Raw genomic sequence first — 20,087 nt, 5'->3', positions numbered from 1 at the left:
GTACATGTAAGAATTGTAAAACACAGGTAAGAGTTGTAAAATACATGTAAAAAATGTAAAACACAGGTAAGAGTTGTAAAATACAGGTAAGAGTTGTAATGTACATGTAAGAGTTGTAAAGTACATGTAAGAATTGTAAAACACAGGTAAGAGTTGTAATGTACAGGTAAGAGTTGTAATGTACATGTAAGAGTTGTAAAATACAGGTAAGAGTTGTAATGTACATGTAAGAGTTGTAAAATACAGGTAAGAGTTGTAATGTACATGTAAGAGTTGTAAAACAGGTAAGAGTTGTAGAGTACATGTATGAGTTGTAAAATACAGGTAAGAGTTGTAATGTACATGTAAGAAATGTAAAACACAGGTAAGAGTTGTAATGTACATGTAAGAAATGTAAAACACAGGTAAGAGTTGTAAAATACAGGTAAGAGTTGTAATGTACATGTAAGAGTTGTAAAGTACATGTAAGAATTGTAAAACACAGGTAAGAGTTGTAATGTACAGGTAAGAGTTGTAATGTACATGTAAGAGTTGTAAAATACAGGTAAGAGTTGTAATGTACATGTAAGAGTTGTAAAATACAGGTAAGAGTTGTAATGTACATGTAAGAGTTGTAAAATACAGGTAAGAGTTGTAAAGTACATGTAAAAAATGTAAAACACAGGTAAGAGTTGTAAAATACAGGTAAGAGTTGTAATGTACATGTAAGAGTTGTAAAACACAGGTAAGAGTTGTAGAATACAGGTAAGAGTTGTAATGTACATGTAAGAGTTGTAAAGTACATGTAAGAATTGTAAAACACAGGTAAGAGTTGTAGAATACAGGTAAGAGTTGTAAAGTACATGTAAGAATTGTAAAACAGGTAAGAGTTGTAAAATACTAGTAAGAGTTGTTATGTAAACTTTAAATTGTGTAGTTATTTTTTTAATTATCATCTAATCATAAATATTATTAATCAAATATGCAGTATTTGTTTTTTAAAATGTGCCGACCAGAGGAGGATGGGTCCCCCCTGTTGAGTTTTGGTTCCTCCCAAGGTTTCTCCCTACATTTTGAAGGGTGTTTTTCCTTGCCACTATCGCCTTTGGCTTGCTCACTGGGGGTATTGAGGCACAATTTAACCCGTGTAGTAAATTAGACTTTTCAGTCTAAATTGAATGTAATATATAAATATATAATATAAATATAAAATATAAAAGACTGCGTACTCTAAAATAATGGCTAGAAAACGTCTTTAACTTGTCTCGCTGTCGTCTGTAGTCTCATTTACAAGCAAATGACTAAATCTTACTATTTTTTAATTGTTTAAAATTAAAAAAAGCTCACAAACTTAGAAGTTACCAATTTTTAAAACAGTCTGATGAATCATTCAATTAATGAAGTCAATTAAGCGCAATAACTTAAGCTCAGTATAGCACAATAATATACAGAGCGCGACCAGTGTTCGATTCACAGGAAAATGATTTTGAGCTGGTTCTTAAGTCATTCAAAAACATACAAAACACTCAGTGTAGTCCGATTCACGAGCAAATGACTCTTAAGACCTGGTTATTTTAATGAATGATAAAAAAAAATATTCACAAACTTAGGAGTTACCCGTTTAAAACAGTCCGATTAATGAATTAATTTAAGCACAATAACTGAAGCGCAGTATAGCACAATAACAGTGTGACTAGTGTCTGATTTACAACCAAATGATTATTATGAACTGTTTTTTTTTTTAAAGTGATTAAACTATAGTGATTCAACCGGTCTACAGCCATGGACCAGATCCAAGTAAACAAATTTTGAATAAAGAGTGATTCTTCCACAATACATGAGTCTCGACTGTTATTTCCATCTTATAAAGTTTCATAAGAATGCAGAGATGTGCTCAGATTGTATTTTTAACTCAAGGATGTGTTGGGAGAGTGAAAACAGTGACACAATTTCACACTGTAGTATTGAGTAATAAATGAGTTTATTCAGATTTCATTTTCATGGCATTTATAAATTGGTCCAGATATCTGTGACAGAAAAGTAAAAAATTGAGGTATATTTACATTATTTTACTTCTTGTTTCAACAACTTTTATCCTAAATCAAAACAATGAGGTCATTGTAATTGCAGTCTCATAGTTATGTTGGGCATATCTTACATTCACTCTTTGGTCTTGTCTATTTTAAAATCCAAATTACATTCTCTTGTGGTCGCAAAAGTCGCAAACACCCTTCCATACAGGGAAAAAAAAATAAATGTGTGGGTAAAGTTGTAGCTGTAAAAGTTGTAAAACTTACCAAAAAGGTAATATAATTTATTTTCCTAATGCGGTCTGTAGTAGCATTAAAACAGACAGGTGCTGTAGACAGTAACTTTATGACTGATCTCCTGAAGCAGGTCTTTCACAGCCTTCTCCAGTTCCACCAGCTCATTGGCCTTGTCCTCCAGCAGCTTCTGATTTTCATCATAGCTCTTCTCAAGATCTGCAAAACAACAGAAGTTTAGCTCTTCTTAATTGAGAACACTAAAAACTAAACTGAAAACAGTTGTATGATAGTTCTTTTTAACCCTCTGGTGCTCTTCACATGTCAGTCAACAATTACCGATTTTTTTTGCACTATATTTTGTGTATGTATATTTTAGTTCGATGATGTTTTTATTTAATATTTTGTATTTTTAGGGGATTTTTATGGTGCTTAATTATATTTACGCTGTAGTTATAATCCATTTATTCACTTTTTGAGCATAGACCTGAAAATTAAATTTCCAACTTAAACTGTCATAAATTTTTGATCTCTTTTCAAAGATGACACTTGGCATATTACTGCTGATGTGAACAAAAGTTTAAAAAAGCTGCAGAATTTTACATTTATTGTAATGAAAAATGCACAAAAATACTATTTTAAATTTTTATATGAAATATATATTTTCAAAAACACGTTTTACTCTAAAACTGCAATAAAATCTAAACAAGTTGTGTTCCACATTTGAGGTTGATATCTCAAAAAATGTGCTTTCAGTAAGATTTTGTTTGGCCGCAGTACCAAAAGTCTTGACTAGATGAAATTCGCCTCCCATTCATTTCCAATGTGGTCATTTTTGACCACGAGGAGCACAAGTGTGACTATTTTTTTCAGTTTCAAGGTCACAATTTAACCTTTTTTTTTTTTCAATTTTTTTTTTGTGTTCACATAGCAAGTGCCAAAACCTTTACCAAGTTTTATACCATTCAGTTGAAGTAAAAAATTCTAAAAAAACAAAACGTAAAATTTTTCAGTCAAAAATGACCGAAGAGCACCAGAAGATTAAAGTAGTGATGCACCGAAATTTTCGCTACCGAAAATTTTTGTTTTTGGCCGAAATGGTTTAGGAGAGATGAAACCATTGACCGAAATGGTGATGTTTAATTAGCATTGCACGTTTTGACTGTTTTGTGCACACGATGTGGATAAGCTTCAATAAGATTTGTGCTTTGTTACTTTTACCCCCAGTTTCACAAACAAGGCTTAAGCTAGTCCCAGACTAAAATGCATGTTTGAGCTGTTTTAACTGAAAGCAACTTGCACTGATATATCTTAAAATATGTCAGTGCCATTGTTTTGTCTCAAGATGCACACCAGTAATATTTTTTTCTAAGCCATGCTTATAAAAGCTACTTAAGGCCCGGTTTCACAGACAGGGCTTAGCCTAAACCAGGATTAAGCCTTAGTTCAATTAGGGCATTTAAGTAGCTTTTATAAACGTTCACTAAGAAAAAAAAAAACATTACTGGTGTGCATCTTGAGACAAAACAATGGCAGTGACATATTTTAAGATCTGTCAGTACAAGTTACTTTCAGTTACAACAGCTCAAACATGCATTTTAGTCTGGGACTAGCTTAAGCCTTGTCTGTGAAACCGGGGGAAAATGTCATGATTGAACTAAGGATTAATCCTGGCTTAAGACCTGTCTGTGAAACCCGGCCTAATTATATGAAACAAAGTCTCAACTTTTAAATTCTGTGGATTTTATCACAAAATTCAACCAATAAATATGTTTTTAGTGCTCTTTTGTATTTGCTCGATCAGTGTTTTGACCGAGGAAAGACGTCAACTATTTTAATAGCTTGTATATTGAAAACTATTCAGTGACCATAAACTTGTTAGCTAGAAAAAATAAATCTAGATACGCATTTTGATAAAAATATGCACCATATTACATATTCATTATATTTTTATTACTGTTAGTGATGTCCTCGTTAGAAGAAACATAATTCTATTATTGAAAAGTTGATATAAAAACTGCCTTATGTGCAATTTAAATGTTTGTGCAACTCAGTTTTATTTGAGTGTTGATTATTAAATGAATGACTAATTAATTGATTATCAAATAAACTATTTTCAACCAAATCCATCCTGAATTTTTGGTATCGGCCCAGAATTTTTACTTCACATCACTATTTTAAACCCCAATGTTTAAAAGTTTAACCCAGAAATCACTTCAGAGTCGCAGCTGTTACCCAGTGAAATGTGTGAAAGCTGATTTACGCTTATTTGACGCAGAAATAACATGTCAACAGGCCTCAGGTTTATCATATTCTTACAACAATGCGTATTATTGCGTAACATTTGCTTCACGATTAGCAATCAGAAATGCACAACTGACTTACTTTTCAGAAGCTGAAGTTTTTCGCTGGCCTGTAGCAACAGATTTTTGGCTTCCTGTTGGAGTTCCTCTGCTCTTTTCTTGGCCTCTGCCACTCCTTCAGCTTTCTGTGTGATCAGCTCTTCAACAGTACTGTACTTATCTTTCAGCTCTGAATCCAGATCCTGCAGTCAACCACAACATAAGAGGTTACAAACGCAAAACAGTTAATACCAAAAACTACACAACATGTCCAGATATCACAGGCACCTTTTTGAGCTGCGCAGCCAGTGCGTTAATGCTATCAGCCTCTTTCTCTGTGATGTTGGCGCTTGTGGAGGTATTGAGAGCCTTTTCTTTCAGCAGAGCTACATCGCTTTCCAACTTCAGGAGCCTTCGTGTGGCGTTACTCAGTTTTAGCTCCGAGTCGGATGTCTCTGACTCCACCTTTTGTACAAAAGAGTCACTTAAAGTGTTTTGGTTCATCCAAAAGCAGCAAATTTTTCATGAAAAAACAAGTCTAGAGCAAATGACTGGTGATCTAAACCAGTGAAGACTTACCGAGACCAGCAAGTCTTGTGTTCCCTTGATGTCAGCAGTGGCCTGTTTCAACGCCTCGGTTACAGAGCTCTGAGCGCGTTCGGCCTGCTTCAAGGCCTCCTTCACCATCTCAGCTGTGTCTTTTACATCTGTCGCCTCCTTCCTGTGAAAAATAGAGAACGAACAAACATGTTGTTCAATGAACTGTCCACTAGGTGGCAATACTGCCACATTCCACAGATATGGTACACTTTAGTACAGTCATTCTCAACCAGGGGCCGACTAGGGAGCCTCAGCAAACACTCAAAGAGCCCACAGGATGACTTAAAAGAATAGTTCACCCAACAATGTCGTCATCATTTTCTCACCCTCAAGTTGTTCCAAACTTAAGTGAATTTCTTTCTTCTGCTGAATACAAAAGATGATATTTTGAAGAATATGGGTAACCAAACAGTTGATAGGCCCCATTGACTTCCATAGTATTTTTTCCCCCATACTATGGAAGTCAATAGGGCCCATCAACAGTTTGGAACAAAATATCTTCTTTTGTGTTCAGCAGAAGAAAGAAATTCATAGAGGTTTGGAACAACTTGAGGGTGAGTTTTTTCATTTTTGGGTGAACTATCCCTTTATAGTAAATATATTATAATAATCTTATTATAAATTGCTAAAAAACAAAACAAAATCAAGCTGAAATCACAATTCTTTTCCCCCTTTCAATAACTATTGGTTTTTATTGAAGAAACTTATCAAGTCGTGTCAAATTCATTTATATAGCTCTTTTCACAGCTTTACTGACAATTGTGATTTTAGTAATTATAATATCTTGTAATATCAACATGCCTTATAGTCAAATTTAGCAGATTAGAGCTTAGCGATAATATAGTTTACATTTTGTGACGATACAAGCATTCAAGTAATTTAGATTTGCTATATAGTAGGATATATCGCTTTGCCTGAGTGTAAGATATATATGCGGGTGAATTTGGACATATTTGGATTTATATATCCATCTTTATATAAAGAGCTGGGTGATAATGTAGCTACATTTTGCGACAGAATGACAAAATAGTGAGTTGAGATTCGCTATATTTTAAATATCGCTTAACGTTAGTGTACTGTATGTATGCAAATTAAGTTGGATATAATAAAAATCCAACTTTATATAAAGAGCTGTGCAATAATGTTACATTTGTTACACAATGCAACAATATAAATAATCACACAGTTGAGATTCTATATAGTATATATATATATATATTTATTTATTTATTTATCTGAATATACTGTATATACGGAGACAAAGTAGGTTGTTCTATATGTACAGTTTTTTATTAATATATATTGCTGGGCGGTAATATATAAATATATACATTTTTCAATGATATAACAATCAAGCAGTTGAGTTTTGCTATATAGTGAGTATACTGTATGTACTTTAGATATACTCAATAGTTGCATTCCAAATTATATAGTTCCAAATCACAAAATATGTTAATTTAATGTGCCAATTTAATATTTCGGTTAATGAAAAAAATCGAAAACAAGCATCTTTGTCATCTCAGAAACACTCAAAATATCTTTAATATAATATGGAGGGAAGAAAACCTTGAGTTTTATGTTGAACAAAGGAGGGCCTTTGAGTCAAAAAAGTTAAGAACCATTGAATTAGTGTCCCATTAATTTTTTTTAAGTATTAGAGGTTAACTTTTTTTTGTAAGAACTATTAAATAGACTATTGGGGGGGAAAATATAGCTTAGCATTCAAACAGTTTTCTGGGATTGATGTATATGACTGAATATATCTCAGACCTGGCCTTGCGGGCTTGTTCCAGCAGGCTTTCTGCTTTCAAGATGTCATCGGCGCTCTGGTTGAGGATGTCCTCAACATCTGTCAAGCTGCCCACACGCTCCCTGATCTCCGCTGTCAGGTTCTGCAGCTGGGCTGGTGTGGTGGGCATCTGCATCTGCAGAACTTCATTGGCCACAGCCTCGATGCTTTCCAGGTCCGCTCCATCTTCTGAAGAAACAGATACAGTAGGAGTTGAAATTCAAGCCAATTTTCATCATCCAAACAACTTGTCTCAAGGAAACTTGCTAAGTGTGTCTTACGAGTGAGGAAGTCTCGGATCTGTTTGATGAGCTGGCGAAGCTCCTCGTTGCTGCCGTCCACGCGTTTTTTGGTCTCATTGGTCTTCGCCAGCACCTCCTGAGCATTCAGCTTTGCTTCGTCAGCTTTTACCTTCGCCTCTGATACCTGAACACACATATGAAGGACTCTTTAAAGAAAGGATCCTTAATGAACAAATCCTTGTCTTCACAAAGGCATTCAGCAGTTAGCAAGTGCTTAACAGTGAAAAGATTCGAAAAGAGGAAGAAAATGCAGAAAATCTCTAGAAAATATTTGCAAAATCCTTCATCATATCAATAGCAGATACAGTGTCTGCTGAGAAACCTCACCATTTTGGACAGCTTGTCCACTTCCTCCATGGCGCTGTTAATCTCCAGGTCAAAGTCCTTGGCTTTCTGCCAGGCATTGTGGGCCAGCGTAGTGAGCCCATCACATCCCTCTCCTCCACACTTCCTGTTTCCTTCCCCGTCCACACAGCTCAGGCCTCCACAGGGAGAGTCGGCACAGTTCTCAGAGCCAGCTGGACTACCACATGTCTGTATCCGAGGAGAGATCTCAAAGTTATAGCTAGGTTTTAAATAAGCAAAATTTAGTTTCATGATGCTAGAGTGTTGTGTGTGTGATTACAAGGGTGTTTCTATGCAGTTGCTAGTGTTCTGGGTGGTCACAAATGTGTGATTGTTCATTGGCCCAAGCAAAAAACAAAAAGTCCAATCACTTTGAAATGTAATAGTACACCTGTCCTTGACTGCTTTACCTTCTCGCTAAGCTCAGACAGGTCCAGAGTCTCTAGTTGTCCTGCCAGGTTGTCCAGTTTTGTCGAAAACTCATCCTGCCTTTGACTAAACTCTTCTTTGGTCTGGTTCATCAAGACCTCTGTTTCTGTCCGCAGGGTGGCAGACTGATTGACCAGATTGTATGGGTCACTGGTGGAGGCATTGGCACGGGCCTCCGCCTTCTGGGACTGCTCGTAATATCGATTCACGCTGGCTCTGGCCCCTGTGGACCAAAAAAGATGGTGGATTGATGGCTTTTCCTGGTCAAGAAAAGTGCTTTACAACATCTTAAGTGATGTTACTCACCTCGAACGTCTGAATTCTTCACAAACTCCACCTGTTCCTGCAGGTCTTTCACTGTCTGTTCCAGTTTCTGAGCTTCTTCTTTGAGAGAGTTCAGTTTGGTGTCTGTGCTGTTGTTGTCAGATGAGATCTCAGACAAGGTCTCCTCCGTTAGGTTAAGGTTGGTGTTCATTTTAGCCATCAAATCACTTTAGAGAAAGAAGATTATTCTTATGAGAAGAGTCAAAAACGATCTCTCAATGCGAACTAATAAGAAGGATCTGCACTTGCTTCCACATCCCAAGCAAGGACGTAACTTACGTAGCTTTTTCGAGAAGTTCCTGGATCTCCGTTAGAGGCTCAGTGGCTGGATTCTGGGCCAGGATGTTGCGGATTGAGTTGGCGCTGCTTTCAACATTATTGATGGTGGCTTGGTAGGGTCCAGTAATGCCAGTGGCTTTGATGGTATTGACCTTCTGGACCAGTCTATGGGTCTGATTGGTGAGGTCGCCTACAATTACATCCCATTCGGCAAAGCACTGATGGCAGCGCTCGCACTGTGGGAACTCGCCTGTGTAGCCTCGAGCGCACGCGTCACATCGGGGTCCGGAAACACCCTCCACACAAACGCAGTGACCTGTGGCCTTGTTGCACTGCTGCTCCGCGATGCCTCTTGGGTCACAGTCACACGCTGAAAAAACATACAGGAACATTGAGGTTTAAGTACAGTTATTATTATTAATTTAAACTATTTGAAATAAAGCTTGAAGTAACATAAATATTAGCTAAAAATTTACAACTAAATGACTAAATATTGCATTGGCAACTAACCAAGTTAGTAGAAATTAGATTGCGCAAGCTTATTTCATCCATTATTTTATCCATCGAAAGATCTGAAAAAACCCATACATTTACACAAGTGGTTGAAAGTGGACAAAAGAAACGGATTAAAACACCAGGTGTAAACTGGTATGTGTCTCCCTCATCTACTTGTGATCCGATCGACCAAAACGCATCTTAATACCAGGTGTAAACAGGGCAAAAACAACAGCTCATTGACTGGCATTTTCTGTCAACGGCTGCAAACTTTGAGTTACTGTGACCTTATTAGGCTGGAGTTTAAAGAGTGAGTGATTGAGTCAGGGACAGGAGGTGGGAGTAGAAGCATGAAGGAAAAGACTGTTTGCCCACTTTAGTGCTGCACGTCTAGCGTTGTTTCAGAGTGTTTGGTGAACAAAAGGCAGTAACTGCCTACAATGACAGACGAGACACTTAGCAAACACCACATCAGGAATGACCTAACGTGAGGCCCTTAAACAAACATACTCATCCACAGAAAGTTTTAAGAACCTTGTTAACCTTCATCAAGACTTTTTTCACCAGAAAAAAATCTCTTTTTAGATAATACTACCGAAAAATCATGATCCTATCCTTTATCTCCATACCAAAATCCCAGATGTCCAGACAGTGATTCGTCTTTTATGAATCGTTAAAATATTTGTAGACTGTAATGTACACCGTAAGCTTTAAAAAGCTTAGCTTAAATGTGCGATATGAATAAATAGTGCTCATTGAGCTGTTGAGATAGTATTCTCGAGTGAAAAATGTAGAGGTTTTGACCCGAAACCAAAGATATGTATATGTAGATGCCACATTCGACCGCTTCAGACACGTCGGCGCGTCCGCCATCTTGGAACAGTCAACATGTTGTCACTCACAGTAAGAATCAATGATACCACAACATTGCACAACTTCTGGTTGTGAAACCGCTGTGATTTAAATTCCTGAAGAAATGGGATAACCTTTCACAGGTGAGAATGTGTTTGTTTGTGTTTTTATATGTATTAACTCAATATTACAGGTTTTTATACTATGGTAACCTTTCTAATGTCGTGTTAGCTGACGCCATGTCTTCTGGTGACTTCAGCTAATGAGGAATCTATGTGTGTGTGTGTGTATATATATATATATATATATATATATATATATATATATATATATATATATATATATATATATATATATATATTTATATATATATATAAAGGCCATAAACAATATTCCTTATTTCACAACTTAAAAAGCAGATAGCGGTGTACATTAGCATGTTGCTAAGCTAACAATGCGGTAATAAGCATAAGCACTAGTCCATAAAATGGTCCATTTTATGTATTACTTTATCAATACTATTCAGTATTGCATGAAATATCAGCATAGCATTTCTCATGTCTGCCGTTTTGGATATTTTTTTCAGCTTGGTGCAAATTATTCAGATGGTGCGTTCAGGTTCTCCTGGGAAGTTCGTATTTAGGAATTGGGAAGTTGTAATTGAAACGTCAGGAATGTTCAAATCACTTAAGTCGGAGCAAGACATCTATGTAGCCTTTTATTTTTTAACTCTACATAAATGATGAATAAAGAATGTGTATCAGGTGTGTTTTTGCTTTGTTTTTTTCAATTTATAGAGGTGCTGTAACTTGAATCACAGAGCATGAGATTGCTTTGACGAGGCCTTAAAATTTGGCCAAAAGAAATGATCAAACTTTACATAAAAGCTCTGCCTGCTCAAAATTTAGTATAAAGACATAATTCCGCACAAAAGCTAGATTAAATTATGCCTGCTCTGACCAACTTCAGTCCCTAGTATCAATGTATTCAGTTGAAACTGCTGTGTAAATGTATTTATGTCACCTCTGAACAGTATTAAACAGTCTGTGTAAAGACACCCAATTGCCAGTTCAGAAACGCTTCTGTGCCACCTTTGCAGTGCCAATTTGGCATTAGAGGGCAGGAAAATGAATCTGCCTAGATAGGCTGGTAGCTCATTAGGATTTGGAACAGAGCCCATGTCTTTCTGGGTAGATAAGTAACCAGGAATTCAGGACAATACATGTGACACATACATTATGTGAATGGGGACCCTGTCTGGGACGGTTAATTTACTTAAAACACATTCCAGTGTGTAGTGATTACACACACATTCCACGGGAAAAGACTCCTTCACCTAAGGGCACTAATGCATACAGGGTACTAGAGATAGGGAATTATCTTGAGGTTAATCCCTGCTATTATCCAGGGGGCCTCAGGCGGCACCGGGGTGTTTCTTGTTGGGACAATGCCATGAATGTGACCCCTGGAGATGGTGACATGCGTAGGAGTTTTTGTGATGGTGATTTCCTAGCAATTTACACTCTTACAACAGACACAAAAAACACTAGGACATGCGTTTACTGTCTAAGGAACACATCTGCATTTTATTGTTTAAAAGCTGGCTTGAGAATTAAATGAACCTTTTAAAAGTAGGCCTAAAATAAACACGCTTCTTGAAGATTGAATGCATTGCATTTGTGTACTCAGCCAACGGTTACACAGACGTATATGGCTAAGGTATAAGGGTTGTAAATCTTTAACATCTCACACGCCAGCCGAGAAGAGAAACCACGGTCTCCCAGCCTAAACCACCCTAGAGGCACTTCTGTAAAACAATGTCCATTTTACTGCTGTTAAACATTCATGACAGTGTTAACAAGCTCTCAGAAATTATGCCTTTAAAACATACCAACTTCTGGGTCACTGGTGTATTTGCCAGATTTGTGTAAACAGTAACCAGCCATTAAGATCCTATTTCTGTCAATAAATTTAATCTGAAACCAACTAAAGACCTGCAATAAGTTCTAACATAACAGTCAGTAGGTTTTTATTCATAAATATAGTTTTACATGGTTGTCCGATACAGGAATGTATGTATCCTTTCCATCTGTTTTTCATCACCATGCAGATAAGGTTATTGTATGTCAATTGTGACCTATAAAAACTATAAAAGTTATAAAAAAGCTTGAGCACTAGCTTGAAAACTCTAAAACTCAAGTGCCATAACAGATCAGAATTCTTGTTTAAAGAGCAAATCAGACAAGTACGGCTGAAGCCTCTATGCAAAATGTACAAGTTAAACTACAACCTACAAAATCTCTGAGCAAATCAGATGTTGTTGGACAAAACTTAAAGCTTGGGATTTCACAAGATTACCAAACTAGTAGGAGGAAACCACATAAAGCACAGCTCAAGCTGAACAAACGCTCAGTCCTGTATTGGAAGAGGGAGAGCATGTTGAGGGCGAGTCAACAGCAGGGTTATAGAGGGGTAACTGGATCTTAGAGGAACACAGGGGGCTTCCTGCTTCATCAGGACTCTCCAAACAAATGGAGGGGTGTGGGGGTGGAACAGATCTCTGTTAGCACACCGCATTTTCTGCTCAAAGAGAGTCCAAAACCTGCTCTGCTGACGGCCAAATAGGTTAATAACGCAATCGTTAAAATCTGCATTTAGTTTCCTTAATTTAATTCCAAAAACATAGCATAAAAGTGTTTATATGACTTGTTGGAAATGCTGAAGGTATGTCATAATTTACATATATCACCCTTGATTATGAGCTGTTAATTTGGCAGAGATTGTGTTTATTTGAAGTTCTAATGAAATGCTTCACAACCATCTTGAAGGAGATTAGTAGATAGTTGACACTCAATCAGAACCTTATCCTTTTTTCCTTAAAAGCCCCAGAAAATTCTTAATCAAGTTCAAATAGATTTTCAAAGATAATGGTCTGCACAGCCACAAATACAGTCAGAGAGAGGACAAAAACTCTTTTCTGTGAAGAGGTGCTGCATCAGACTCTAATGGCCCCATAAGGGGAAAGCCCACGAGTACAAAGGTGCATTGTGGGAGTAGAGAAGATATTGCGAGGCTTCGACAGATCCCCCCACGAGCTCGTCATGGTCACGCACATCTGGGGCAAATCAAAGAGTGGGTCGAGGGCTTTTCCATTCTGCTACACATTCCTACAAGAATGGTTTGCCTACAGTTTTTATGGTTTAGAGTATTGGCAGTACTCACGATTGATGTGTTTCCACTATCAGCAAAACGTTTAGTTGTGTTCTTTGGGTTTATTTAATGTTTAGCAGTGATAATTAAAATTTAAGATTTACTTTCTAAAATTAAATTAAAATAACTAAATTTACCTTGTACATGATTTATTGGTATGCATTAGGGCTGGGACAATTCATTGATTCTTGATTCGAGATACAATGATTCTGGACTGATTCTGATATTTTCTCTCTCGAATCGATTCTGAGCTTAGTTTTAACAGCAGATGGCGCTCTAGGCTAGTTTTTAACCGCACACTCAAATGCTCATGAAGAAGAGTGCTGGAAAGCGCTAGTGTGGAGAAATATATCACATTATACTAAAGTGAAATGATAAGGATTATTATAATTTACTGAGTAATTTAATGCACTAATATTTTTCATTTTTTCTGAACTTACCGTGACATTTGATCTCAGGGTTCCCCCAGAACAGTTCTCTACACTCTCGGCAGGTTCTGCCACCAAACCCAGGTTTACAAGAGCACTGTCCCATAATCTACAGCACAGAGGATAAAAAACACAGATGAATCCATCATAAAATCTGCACTTTATTACTATCCCAAACATGAGATGGCTGTGAATGTGGTCTAACCTCATTGCAGGAAGAGCCGAAGGAATGGTTGAGGTCGCAGTCGCAGGCCTCGCAGCCTTTCCCGCTGGCCATGTTCCAAGAGTCCGGGGCGCACTGATCGCAGTGCTGGCCCACCACGTTGGGAAGACACTGGCACTGTCCGCTGTTTAAGTCACAGTTGCAGTTACCTTGAGAGGGACACGTCTCTGCAGCAGTGCCCATTTGATTACACACACACTCTGGGAAAGACAAGGACAAAACATTTTAAACCATACTTACACTAGATGCACAATATGTACATTTTTTAAATGTATTTTTTATACTAGTAAAGAAGCCTTTAACTTTTTCCCCACCATTGACGTAATTTTCCGGCAATCCATGTTTTGACTGTTATACGGTAGGGGGCGCTATTACGCATCTTCTGAAAGAGTACAGACTCTCCGGATCAAAACAGGCGAAGAAGAAGCAGAAACAAGAGATAGGCCCCACTTCATTACACTTTCGGACTTGTGGACTTACAATGGCTGCCGCGTGTATGTGTCCATTAAGTCCACGAGACAGTAGGGTGTCCCATTTGTCAATTTTAGGTCTCAGAAGGGTGCCCGTGAGTGCTCCCTTTGTGGTCGATACGCGCCCTCGATGTTCCGCAGCAGACATCTCCCGACAGTCAAAGTGGCATTACGTCACGAAAATGCGGACTCGTAGGAAGACCGCAAGTGTTTAGGGTGCCATTTGGGACAGGGCCATTGAAGCAAATCCACTTGAAGGCAAGTCTGCCAGTAGCCCCTCACTGCAGAACATGAGATCCAGGGGGCAGAGACGGGTAGGTTTAGGGATATGTAAAGTGGGAGGAGTTGGATCTAGATCTAGGGGGTGGAGATGGGTAGGTTTAGATCCAGGGGGCGGAGACAGGTAGGTTTAGAGATATGTAAAGAAGGAGGAGTTGGATCTGAATCCAGGGGGCGGAGACGGGTAGGTTTAGAGATATGTAAAGGGGGAGGAGTTGGATCTGGATCTGGATCCAGGGGGTGGAGACAGGTAGGTTTAGAGATATGTAAAGTGGGAGGAGTTGGATCTGGATCCAGGGGGTGGAGACAGGTAGGTTTAGATCCAGGGGGCGGAGACGGGTAGGTTTAGAAATATGTAAAGTGGGAGGAGTTGGATCTGGATCCAGGGGGTGGAGACAGGTAGGTTTAGGAATATGTAAAGTGGGAGGAGTTGGATCTGGATCCAGGGGGTGGAGATGGGTAGGTTTAGATCCAGGGGGTGGAGATAGGTAGGTTTAGGGATATGTAAAGTGGGAGGAGTTGGATCTGGATCCAACCTCGCCCCCTGGATCTCGTGTTCTGCAATGAGGACCATCTCAAGTCTGCAAACTTAGCCGAAAAAAGTGTAATGTCTGCTAACACTGCGGTATGCAGGGATCGAGCAGGCCGTTTTGAATGGATGTCAATGGAGAAGAGGCTTCACTACGCTGAATAAACCGCTTTTGTGAGGAAATAGATTATCATTTAATGAACTGACAGCCCATCGGCTAATTAGAGTTTACACCGAAAAAAATGCTGGTTTATAAGCGAAGTCATGGACAATTGCACGACAGGTATAATTCAGTTTACGGCACTTCTCTTTGATTTCTATGGTATCCGCATACAGTGATTGACAGTCACACAACTCTGAATGAAATTCAATGACGTCAAGTCTGTAATGTGATTGGTTATTAAGGCACACGTGATCCAAGTTAGTCATTACGCTTTCTCCAATAGTAGAGCCACTGACCCTTGTATCTCCCAATAATAACACCATCTCTGATAGAAGCATTGCTTACGCACGTGTAAAATAACGCAATCATCAAACATTAAACAGCATATAAATCAAAACTGCCTAATGGTAACAAAAAGTTATAGGACTATGACGCTTTGGGAATACTGCTGGACTTGATCTACTCCATCTGTGTTTTGATCATCGTTCTGAATCCAATCCGGACAAAGTCATTGACAAAAATATGATTTTCTCAGCTTTTTGTTCAAACTGTAGTTTTTTCATGACACTTACCCACATACAAGTGTTGATAAAAAAGAATGCATGAAGCTAGAATTCATTTTTTCTATAATTTGTTTTGTTTGTTTTTGTTTAAAAAACAGAGCCTCTGTTCTTTTGATATATGACATATATGACATATGAACATATGATGTATGTTCAGATGTTCATACAACAAAATATTCTGGAGGCCATGACATTTTTGTGAAAATGCTGAAGCTGGCTAGCAACTTTTTTAAAAACCACTGGTGGGAAAAGAGTTAAACTAGATTTCAAAAGTACTAAACTTTTCAATTGTACATTATCATGTTTTAAATAAAAATATTTATTATTCAGGAATTGTATTGGCAATAATAATTGTATTGGCAATAAAAATTCAATAATTTGCAGTATGGAAACTGATTTCTTCAAAAACTCACTTCTGCAACTCTGGGTCAGAGCATTGCCGTAATAACCAAGCTTGCAACGGTTGCAGCCCTCGCCCTCTGTGTGGTACAGGCATTTGAGACAGGCGCCCGTGCGGGCGTCACAGGACTCCGGGTCCGTCATGTCAATGTTGTTATTGCACTGACAAGGCCGACATTCTCCGCCCACCTCGTGTGGGTTTCCGTAATAACCAGGGGCGCACTCTTCACACCTGGCACCTATGGGCAACATGAGAGGAGGTGTGTTAAATTACAGCTTTCACTACTAAAAAATTACATATTGCAAGATACTAAAGAAATACATATTTCAAGTCAAAATATTACCATATTCTTCCACATACACTACCTTCCAAAAGGTTGGAATCTTTTAAAAAGAAATGTCATGCTAATCAAGTCTGCATTTATTTGACCAGAAATACAGTAAAAAGAATATTTTTGTGAAATATTATTACAATTTAAATTAACTGTTTTCTATTTGAATATATTATAAAATGTAATTTATTCCTGTCATCAAAGCTGAATTTTCAGCATCATTACTCCAGACTTCAGTGTCACATGATCCTTCAGAAATCATTCTAATATGCTGATTTGATGCTTAAGGCACTTTTCATATTATCAGTGTATCACTGTAATTTTAAATGGTAATAATATTTCACAATATTACTGTTTTACTGAATTTTTGATCAAATAAGTGAGCAGAAGAGACTTCTTTCAAAAACCTAAAAAACACTGACAATTCTAAACGTTTGAACTATAACAAGTTGTAGCGTGTGTCATGATAAAGGAAATTTACAGTGTTCTTGACAGATGCTGTTATAAATCAAGTAAGATGTCTGGTGTTTACCTTTATATCCCTGGTTGCAGACGCAGAACACCTGGTTGGAGTCGAGATTCTTATAACACCCGTCGGAAAACTGCCGGCCGCTGCCGGGACCATCAGGACACATGCAGGGGCGGCAGTGGTCTCCAGAGCCCAGGACAGGGTCACCATAGTAGCCTTTCAAACACCTGCGGAAATGATTTGATGAGTAAAAGCCTTAAATTTCAACCTATAATGTTGAACATTAAAAAAAACGTAACTAACCTCTCGCAGTTGTGGCCAGTGGTGTGGTCTCTGCAGGTCAGACACTGTCCGGTGTGGGAGTCACATTGCTCAGCGTGGCCATTGCAAGTGCAGGGGCGACAGTTAGGGAAACCCCAGTGTCCAGGCAGACAACGGTCACACTGCCGCCCATACGCTCCGGGAATACATTCACACTGACCCGTGGCCTCATGGCAGAAAGAGTTAACAGATCCCTCAGGACTGCAATCACATGCTACATAACAAGAGACCAGAATTACGCTTGAGAAAGACATTTTAGAAATTGTCTATATATGGCGCAATCTATACTACAGTTAACACTCAGCTGAGGGAGTGATGGCAAATTTGACACTTTTCTCTCATCTCACCAACGTAATCAATCTCTCGATATTTTCCCTCTTTTGTAAAGTCATAGAAATGCTTTTATGGATTTTTTTCTTTTGCTACCATTCTAGTAGTTTACCCAACTATGACAACTTCTGATAAACCCCAGAAATCTGAAAAGAGTCCAAGTTGTACTTACGCCTGCAGCCTTGCGGCCCGAAAAGGAAGGTAGCCGGGGCGCACTTGTCGCAGTTCCTGCCAACCACGTTGGGGCGACACTGGCACTGCCCACCGCTCGGGTCACAAACAGTGCTGAGAGAACCCTGCGGGTCACACTGGCAGGCTGAGAGAAACAGAGGAGAAAAAGAGGAAAATAACTTTTTTTTTAATTGTCAGGATTGATCTGTGGTGTGTTTCCCGTACAACGACGTAACTCGCTGCTTCACTACAATAGTTCAATGCATCGTTGAACAAATCAACTAGCTAGTCACCACTGTTTCCCAAAACCATATTGTCGCAAACCTGTCATTCAACCACGCTGGTGAATGATGGTGAGTAATAACTTCTTTAAATGAATCCGTTTGAGATCGAATTAATGCTAGATTTTCTGATATAAATTACGGACATGGCATCTGAGGACTAATTCAAATTTTTCTCAGTTATTTTGCTTTATTTACAGATTCAATCATAGGCTTGTTCTTATGTACTAGAGCACATACGCACATGCGCACTCTTTAAAAACGGTGCTTAAAGGGTTAGTTCACCCAAAAATGAAAATAATGTCATTTATTACTCACCCTCATGCCGTTCCACACCCGTAAGACCTTCGTTAATCTTCGGAACACAAATTAAGATATTTTTGTTGAAATCTGATGGCTCAGTGAGGCCTGCATAGCCAGCAATGACATTTCCGCTCTCGAGATCCATTAATGTACTAAAAACATATTTAAATCACTTCATGTGAGTACAGTGGTTCAATATTAACATTATAAAGCGACGAGATTATTTTGGTGCGCCAAAAAAAACAAAATAACGACTTATATAGTGTTGACCGATTTCAAAATACTGCTTCATGAAGCTTTGGAGCCTTATGAATCAGCGTGTCTTTTTTCTTTTTACTATCGAGTTTATGGTCACTGAATGGCTTTCCTGAGGTAAATGTAACATTTTGTGATATATTTGTTTACAAGCTGTTTTATTGCGGTTGAAACTCTGATTAAGTGATTACATCAGAGCTGGATTAATTTCAGTAAATTGTACTGTATCTTTCAAAATAATTTTTAATATTCATTCATGTTTATTTCGTGCTGTAATAGCAGAAAAGAGGAAGAGATAATAGGTTCACATGCCGCTTGACCGGAGGCGCTACAGCGATATTAAAGAGCGCCAAAACCACATGTATTGTTTGAATCCCGTAGTAAAATTGACAGAATTTAAAAGTTAAGACTTTGTTTTATATCAAAAGTAACCTGATCTGTCTTATCTGTCGGCGCGCTGTCTATGTCCTCTATGCTCTGCGATGCATCTTTCACTGCGTGAGAAAATGGACGTGTGGCAAACAGTGAGTTTGAATGTGAGTTGGTGGCCCTGCATGACAGCATTTTTTGTAGTTATGCTAAACGTTATATTTTATGCTATGTTAAACTTCCACATTTTACGGGTTCGACTTTGTTTGCACTACGCACTCCAAAGCACCATGTCTTATTCTATTGGATTCGATCCGGGAGGGCTGCATTACTGTATTGCGCTACAGCGCCCCACTGGTCAAACCGCGTTATTGCAGGCCCTTCAAATAGATCATATGAGATCAAAAGACTATTCGACAACAAAAATATTTGTCGACAATTTTTTATTGTCGACGTTGTCGATAATGTCGACTAATCGTTTCAGCCCTAAGGTACGCTTTAGACGTAAGCCGAATCCATATGGCCGTTTGGCCAGAAGATAGTTATTTTACTTTATAAAGTGTTAAATATGGATATTTTTCTTACACAAATGCATCACTTTGCTTCAGAAAGCTTTTATTAACCCCCTGGAGCTGTGTGGAGTACATTTATGATGAATGGATGCACTTTCTTCAGCTTCAAACTGGTGGTAACTGTTCACTGCCATTATAAAGCTTTGGAGCATCAGGGTGATTATTAATAAACCTCCGATTGTATTCATCTGAAAGAAGAAAGTCATATACACCTAGGATGGATGGAGGCTGAGTAAATCATGGGATAATTTTCATTTTGGGGTGAAGTAATCCTTTAATCATCATGTACATACTCTGTGGAAGAGATTGCTATATCATTACAAGTATAGCGTTGATGAGGTGCACGTGTCATTTGCTGCTAGATAGGCTGGAGACATGCAACTAAATGACTAAAAATAGTGCTATCAGCAGGTATTTCAC

General features: G+C 38.2%; 1 protein-coding gene and 1 long non-coding RNA gene across 2 annotated transcripts in view; one reads left to right on the top strand and one right to left on the bottom strand.

The window, feature by feature from the left end:
* Positions 1–587: 587 nt before the first annotated feature.
* On the top strand, positions 588–2,197 carry LOC127507426 (uncharacterized). The gene is made up of 2 exons (XR_007928347.1): positions 588–764; positions 825–2,197. It is a non-coding gene; the product is annotated as an uncharacterized LOC127507426 (long non-coding RNA).
* The window catches only part of lamb1a (laminin, beta 1a), a 37,738-nt gene continuing 19,592 nt past the window's right edge, over positions 1,942–20,087 (bottom strand). The window contains exons 18-33 of the mRNA XM_051884533.1: positions 17,889–18,032; positions 17,369–17,600; positions 17,129–17,292; positions 16,279–16,503; positions 13,844–14,061; positions 13,651–13,747; positions 8,654–9,023; positions 8,357–8,541; positions 8,032–8,273; positions 7,604–7,810; positions 7,256–7,400; positions 6,956–7,163; positions 5,165–5,306; positions 4,874–5,050; positions 4,629–4,788; positions 1,942–2,462 (exon numbers count right to left, since the gene is read on the bottom strand). Of these exons, the coding sequence (XP_051740493.1) occupies positions 2,323–2,462; positions 4,629–4,788; positions 4,874–5,050; positions 5,165–5,306; positions 6,956–7,163; positions 7,256–7,400; positions 7,604–7,810; positions 8,032–8,273; positions 8,357–8,541; positions 8,654–9,023; positions 13,651–13,747; positions 13,844–14,061; positions 16,279–16,503; positions 17,129–17,292; positions 17,369–17,600; positions 17,889–18,032 (3,056 nt within the window). The 3' untranslated portion in view covers positions 1,942–2,322. The remainder of the gene's footprint in view (positions 2,463–4,628; positions 4,789–4,873; positions 5,051–5,164; positions 5,307–6,955; positions 7,164–7,255; positions 7,401–7,603; positions 7,811–8,031; positions 8,274–8,356; positions 8,542–8,653; positions 9,024–13,650; positions 13,748–13,843; positions 14,062–16,278; positions 16,504–17,128; positions 17,293–17,368; positions 17,601–17,888; positions 18,033–20,087) is intronic.

Source organism: Ctenopharyngodon idella, chromosome 24 (genome assembly GCF_019924925.1).
Source record: "Ctenopharyngodon idella isolate HZGC_01 chromosome 24, HZGC01, whole genome shotgun sequence".
Taxonomy (NCBI): Eukaryota; Metazoa; Chordata; class Actinopteri; order Cypriniformes; family Xenocyprididae; genus Ctenopharyngodon; species Ctenopharyngodon idella.
Note: the sequence above shows the minus strand (reverse complement) of the source record. Positions and strands in the feature narration are given on the sequence as shown.